The sequence below is a fragment of the Monopterus albus genome, unplaced genomic scaffold (assembly GCF_001952655.1).
Source record: "Monopterus albus unplaced genomic scaffold, M_albus_1.0 scaffold210.1, whole genome shotgun sequence".
NCBI classification, from domain to species: domain Eukaryota; kingdom Metazoa; phylum Chordata; class Actinopteri; order Synbranchiformes; family Synbranchidae; genus Monopterus; species Monopterus albus.
In genome coordinates, this window is record NW_018128090.1 from 723,043 (window position 1) to 729,582 (window position 6,540).

The 6,540-nt window shown below is 40.7% G+C and overlaps 1 protein-coding gene across 1 annotated transcript in view; it reads right to left on the bottom strand.

Moving 5' to 3' along the window:
* Positions 1-203: 203 nt before the first annotated feature.
* The window catches only part of arnt2 (aryl-hydrocarbon receptor nuclear translocator 2), a 67,282-nt gene continuing 60,945 nt past the window's right edge, over positions 204-6,540 (bottom strand). Inside the window, exons 10-11 of the mRNA XM_020618873.1 lie at positions 1,937-2,082; positions 204-1,792 (exon numbers count right to left, since the gene is read on the bottom strand). Coding sequence (XP_020474529.1) covers positions 1,694-1,792; positions 1,937-2,082 — 245 coding nt within the window. The 3' untranslated portion in view covers positions 204-1,693. The remainder of the gene's footprint in view (positions 1,793-1,936; positions 2,083-6,540) is intronic.

Genomic DNA, 6,540 nt, shown 5'->3' on the forward strand with positions numbered 1-6,540 from the left:
GTAGTCACTATATGCTTGTAGTAGCACATCCATTTCTGTCGGGGAAAAAACGCAGACCTATTTTTGCTTGGTCCTGTTGCCATGGTGACTCGTAATGTCTTCACTCCATTGTTCAGGGCTTTTTATAGTCGCGTGGCACGCGCCTAACTCTGAGTCAAACTACTCAGAGTTGATTAAACCAACTCTTTTCAGCTTTTCTGAAACCGAAAACTCCAAGTTTTCCAACTCTGTGTAAGTCAACTCAGAGTTCAGGTTTGAACTCTGAGTTTGTTAAACCTACTTCTTGAAATGGGCCCCTGGTCACTTACTAGTCTGCTGGTTGTTTGTCATAACGTACTGTGAGTTAGTGACATCCTGTCTGGACTGACATGTATACAGCTGTCAGCCGACTCACAGTGCCACATTTCCACTTGGTTCTGTGTTCTCTCAGCTGTGAAAGAACCTCCTCAGTCATAATCCCAGTTAAGCAAGGCTTCTGACCAATTTGGGAAACTTTTCTGGAGTAGTATAGGCCTGCATTCTTCTATAATAAGTACGAAAGTCACTTTCGGCTTTTTCCCGTTTAGGGGTCGCCACAGCGAATTGTCACAATGACGACTCGCATTTTGACATTTGGCATGTGTTTTATGCCGAATGCCCTTCCTGACACAACCTTGATTCGAACCTGTGCCGCAGCGGTGAAAGCGCTGCGCCTTAACCACTAGCCTACCAGGGAAGGCTTTCTTCTATAATAAGTAGTGATTCGTTATCTTGGTGATACAGTTAAATGCAATATGAAGAAGCTACTGCGTCCACAGAATACAGGAGCTTTACATCAAGACCCTCACAAAGGCTGAAATGATCAAAAAGCATATTTCCTGTTTAGTCAATAAATATTTGGTTCCAATTTACTGCAGCATGTTTGCATTCTGTTGTCTAGAAACAACAAAATAGTAGGTGTAAAGTTAGTGCCATGTCACATTTGAAGAGCAAGGTAAATGCATGATATAACTACCCAGTGTCTTACTACATGACTGAGCTTCTCTGTTGTTGAGAACAGAATAACATAAATAAACCTATGTTTATTTCCTGAATTGTAATTGTAATCGCAACTGATGGGAAAAAAACCCCTCTCAGATACCCTCCAACAGAGTGATGCAGTTGGCACAGCCCTAAATTGTGGTAATCTGCACAGATTTCTGCAGACAAGAACAGCAGCTGGACATGTGGACACAGACTTTTAGTCAAAACTTCATTTGGCTTCCTTTACCATATCGAAAGGAAAGAAGTGTAAAATCTTGGATAATAATGCTGATAGCAGTCTTAATAACAAATACAGCTGCAATTTCCTTATGACCCCATCTGGTCATACCGATGGTGATTGCAGAGAGCTCGACAGTTTCAGTGACCAGACCGAAGAGCTCAAGACTGTGTCCATCCAACTACAGATGAAGAACTAATACAGACTTGATTGATGTTTCACCCATCTGTCAGCAAAGTTCCATTCTGTAGTGATGAGGTATGTGTATGTGCACAGAAACATACTGCAGGCTTTGGAGCCCAAACATTAGTGGACTGTGTGTTTGTATGTGTGCAAATGACAAGTCCACCCAGACATTCGCCATGCTGCCTGTCGGCTCTGTGATGGTGATCCAGCAATGTAGACAAATGAACGACCTGTTCTGAGAGGGAACGTGATGAAGAGAGGGAGATATTACTCAGAGAATGGTGGGAACATGCCGAGGTCAGCGAAGTCTTCAATGTTGTAGTTGGCTGTTCCCTGGGTGGGATCTCCAGCCATGGGTAACATGTCCTGCAGAGACACAGGGAACAGGGGGTCAGAGCCCTTATCAAACATATCATGTATCTGCGTACACTGGTCAGCGACCAGCAGCTGGAACACACACCACAGAGGAGTCCAAGAGCAGCAGAGGCTTCATTTGAGTATGTGTGTTACCTGGAAAACTTCTGTCTGGCTGGGGTTGGGGTGTGTGTGCTGTTCCCCTGCCTGTTGGGAGTGATGCTGGTTTTGCCACTGAGACCAGACCTCACTGGGACGACCCGGGAACTGGGCTCCGCTCTGACTGCTCTCCCCCGCCACATCTGGAACCAGGTGCAGGGTTAGACTCTTACATAATAACAGATCTGCTAAAAAGATCTTAGTGCTTTCAATTAAAGCAGCGAACATTAACAGACATGTTTAGTGTAGAATGAAATCAATCAAATTTAGCTTGAATGACTGACACAATTTGATCTGCCTGTCAGATTAACCCATCTACTACAACACACTTCACATTAACACTACTACGACCTTGCATTTTAGGTGAACTTTTATTCATTATGCATTTATTTATTATTTATTAATGAAGCTGTTGACCACTGTCAGCTGACTGATGCTGCACTGCTCTCCTGTTATAAAATTCTTTATTTGATAAATTGGAAATTAACCAGAAACTTAAACAATTTTATATTAAACTGTATATATCTGAGTCAATAATGGATGCTAAGCTTCTGGAGAGTTTTTTGACAATCTGGATATCCCCTCCATTAGTGAAAAAAACAAGAATCTTTAAAGTGCCCAGTCATATTGTAAGATGTAAAACTAGCAAAACGTAGCTTTCAGAGTTCACAGGCACCCAGTCCAGATGGGTATATGCCTGAATTTTACAAGACACTTATTGTAGAGAATGCCCTTCCCTTGTTAGATGCTTTTAATGATTCACTGGAAAGGGGCCTTCCTCTAATCTCACTTTATCAAGCTTCAATCTCTCTGCTACACAAAAAAGAAAACGATCCACTTGTCCCAGCATCATATAAACCAGTGAGCCTACTAAATGTTGACAAAAACATTAGTTAAAATATTGGCCACCAGACAGGAGAATGTCCTGCTGACAATAATGCATGAAGACCAGACAGGATTTATTAAACATATTAACAGACAATTGGGACTTCCGGTAGATACACCACCAAGATGGCTGTGTTGTAGAGGAGCCCCCGAAGGAACCAGAGAAAGTTAAGATAACCCCCCTTGAACTGAAGTTAGAACAGGAAAAAGCAATAGCAATAGAGTTTAAAATCAAGAGGGGGTGAGAAATACACCAGAATATATTCTCGGCGATGAACTGTAAGTAAGCAAATTAACTTGGAGAGACAAGTTGGACAACCGGCGCTAGCACTAGCTACCACTGGATAAAGCTAACCACCGTAAGGCACGGCTACATAAAAGCAACGACAGTACGACACATTGGAAAGTATCTTGGGCGGGGAGAATATGGCAGACTATGACAAACTTGCTGAGTTACATGAAGTACTTTTGCAAGAAATAATAGGCTTTCGCCAAGAAAACAAGTACCAGATGGAAGGCATCTGGGAGGAGTTTGCAAAGGTGAATGGCAGACTAGGTGAAGCTGAAAGTAGAATAGAGAAAGCAGAGGAGAGGATGCAGAATACGGAGGATGCGGTGACTGAACTTGTGAAGCTACACATTAAGTTGCAGGACAAGTTAACGGAGTAGGAGAGTCGTTCTAGAAGAGAGAATATTAGGATTTATGGCATGCCAGAGTCAGCAGAACGAGACTCCCCATCAATGAGCGCTTTTGTGGAGACGCTGCTACGGGAAGGCTTGGAGCTGGATGGGTCAGATATCCACATCGAACGTGCACATCGCTCACTGGGCTCTCCTCCACCAAATGAGGCTCCTCCACGTCGATAGTCGTTAAGTTTCTAAGTTATAAGACTAAAGAACTGATACTTTGCAAGGCCTGGTCAAGAAGAGGGTTCACCTGGAATGCCAAAAAGATAACATTGGATCATGACTACCCTCCTCTCATTCTTAAGAAGTGGAAGGACTATGCAGACGTGCGCAAAACTCTGAAAGAAAATCAGGTACAATTTCAGACCCTCTTCCCGGCCAGATTGAAAGTAAAATATACTGATGGAGCCAGAATATACAACACGGTGGAGGAAGCGACCGAAGATATGACTAGGAGAGGCTACATGGTGAAGATCATCAAACCGCCCGATACAATCGTTGAACAGCTGAAGTGGCTGACCTGGAATAGAGCGGCCAAAGGGTCCAGGAGGCAGCAGAACCCAGGATCAGACCCTGGCTACAAAGAAAAATTGAAAGCCTTCAGGAGGACAAAACTTAATAAAGAAATAGATGAAATAATATGGCAGTACAGAAAAACATTCCTATACATTCCTAGGACATTCCTATACAAAGTGCTTGACAAATTTGGACTGCATAAATCTATAATTGATGTAATTTCGGGACTATATCAAAAACCAATAGCTAGAATCAAAATAAATGGATACCTCACAGTCATTTACATTAGGAAACTGTCAGGGATGCAATTTATTGCCACTCCTCTTTGCCTTATTTATCGAGCTGCTAGGCCAATGGATTAGGCAGAGGCAAGATACTACGGGGGTGAATATGGAGGGGGTAGAACAAAAATTGGCATTATTTGCAGATTACCTAATATTAACCATATGCCAACCAACGCAATCTCTGCCTAAGATTATGAAGATACTGGAAGATTATGGTACATACTCAGGGTACAAAATCAATGTTAACAAAAAAAATACTAACCCTAAACTATGACCCGACCCCCCCAGAGTATTAGATATCACTATAAATGGAAATGGGATGAGGACAATATAAAATATTTAGGGGTTTTACTACACCGGGACTTTCCAAAGATGTATGAAATCAACTATGGGTCCCTTAATGTGAAAATAAAATTCAACATAGAACGATGGAATACCATACCCTTTTTAGATCTGCACTCTAGGATCGATTCTATCAGAATGAACATTCTACCCCAAATGTTGTATCTCTTCCAATGTTTACCTTTTCCTATAACCCCAAAACAATTCGCAGAATGGGACAGACTATTTTCAAGGTTCATATGGAAGAGTAAAAAACCCAGAGTTAAGTATAAAACCCTACAATTGGAAGAAGAGAAGGAGCCTCTCATCTTTACAAGAGTATTATTATGCTGCCCAGTTAAGGCCACTGGTGTGCCTGTGATCTCCAGTCTATGCAGCAGGGTGGAAAGATGTTGAGGGAACAATTAAAGGAATACCAATTAAGGCTTTAGTAACCAACACAAAATTGCAGACAGAAATCAATATACCAAACGAGCACATATCTTCTACGATGTTAACAGCGTGGCATGAAACAATTAAAATATGTAATTTGGAAGACTCATCCAAAATTTTGTGATGGTGTGCATGACTCGGAGTTCATCCCAAACAAATATGGCGACAGGTTTAAGAACTGTATTTCAAAAAGATTAACCAACTATAATTCATTTGTCCAAAAGGGGACACTGCAAACCTTTGACACTCTGAAACATAAATATGGCTTGAGCTCCGAGGACTTCTTCAGATAGCTATAGGTTAGACTCTATTTTAATAAGAATATCAAAGTGCCCTTAGCCAACCAGGGATTCCTTCAAACATTTATTTCACTAACAAAATCATTGTCACCCACAAAAATTATTTCTAAATTATACAACAGCATTCAGCAGAGTAAGAGGAGGAACCCATATTACATAAAAGAGAAGAAGGAGGGTTAACTATCACAGAGGAGAATTGGGAACACATATGTCAGATGCAATGGGCTTCAACGGAATCGAACATTTGGCGTGAATTTCGTTGGAAAAATATCAGATTTTTCATTACCCCTGCTCAAAAAAGATATCAAGGAACTGGAGATGACTGTTGGAGATGTGGAGATTAGAGATTGGCCCCACATTTATCTCATGGATAAGGCTTCTTCAAGCATCTCCAAACAAACAAACAAGCTTTGGTTCAGCTACTTCAATCTAATCTGATCTGTTAGTCATGGTTGTCCACTGCCTCTGCTGCTTTTCACATTAGCAACTGAACCTTTAGCAAGATCTTTACGTTCCTCACCTGACTACAAAGAAATCTTTAGAGGAGGGGGGAGGACAAAGCTTCTTTATATGCGGATTTATTAAACCTTTCCCTACCCTTTCAAGTCAGTCCCTGCAATAATCTCCATACTGAGCAACTTAGAATGGATAACTTGATGAAAGCATACTGATTCTGATTAATGCTAACGCAGAAGAACAATTGTTTCAAACTTTGACTTTCACGTCACTAAAACATTTGCAGAACTATAAAGGAGAACTTTGATTTGATTTGATTTATTCTTTCAAGCATGTAAAGACAGTTATGTCAACACACATAATTTTACACATATCCGAACAATTGCTAATCCAATATCAATTTGCTTATACCTAGTACATGCTTGAATGGAGTAGGAAGAAGTCAGACTTATCCAGTCCTACCCCATGACATCATCTTACCATCATTGGTTTGCAAGCAGTATCTCTACATAAATAATTCTCTTCTACACCACACAAGTAATATACTAAAAAAATTATAACAGAGTGTTAACATTCTTACATAATTACATTCTTAAATAATTATCTTCTACACCACACAAGTAATATACTAAAGAATTAATACAAGGTGTTAACATTCATACACCACACCCACAATGTTCCATCTAATTAATCATTAAGC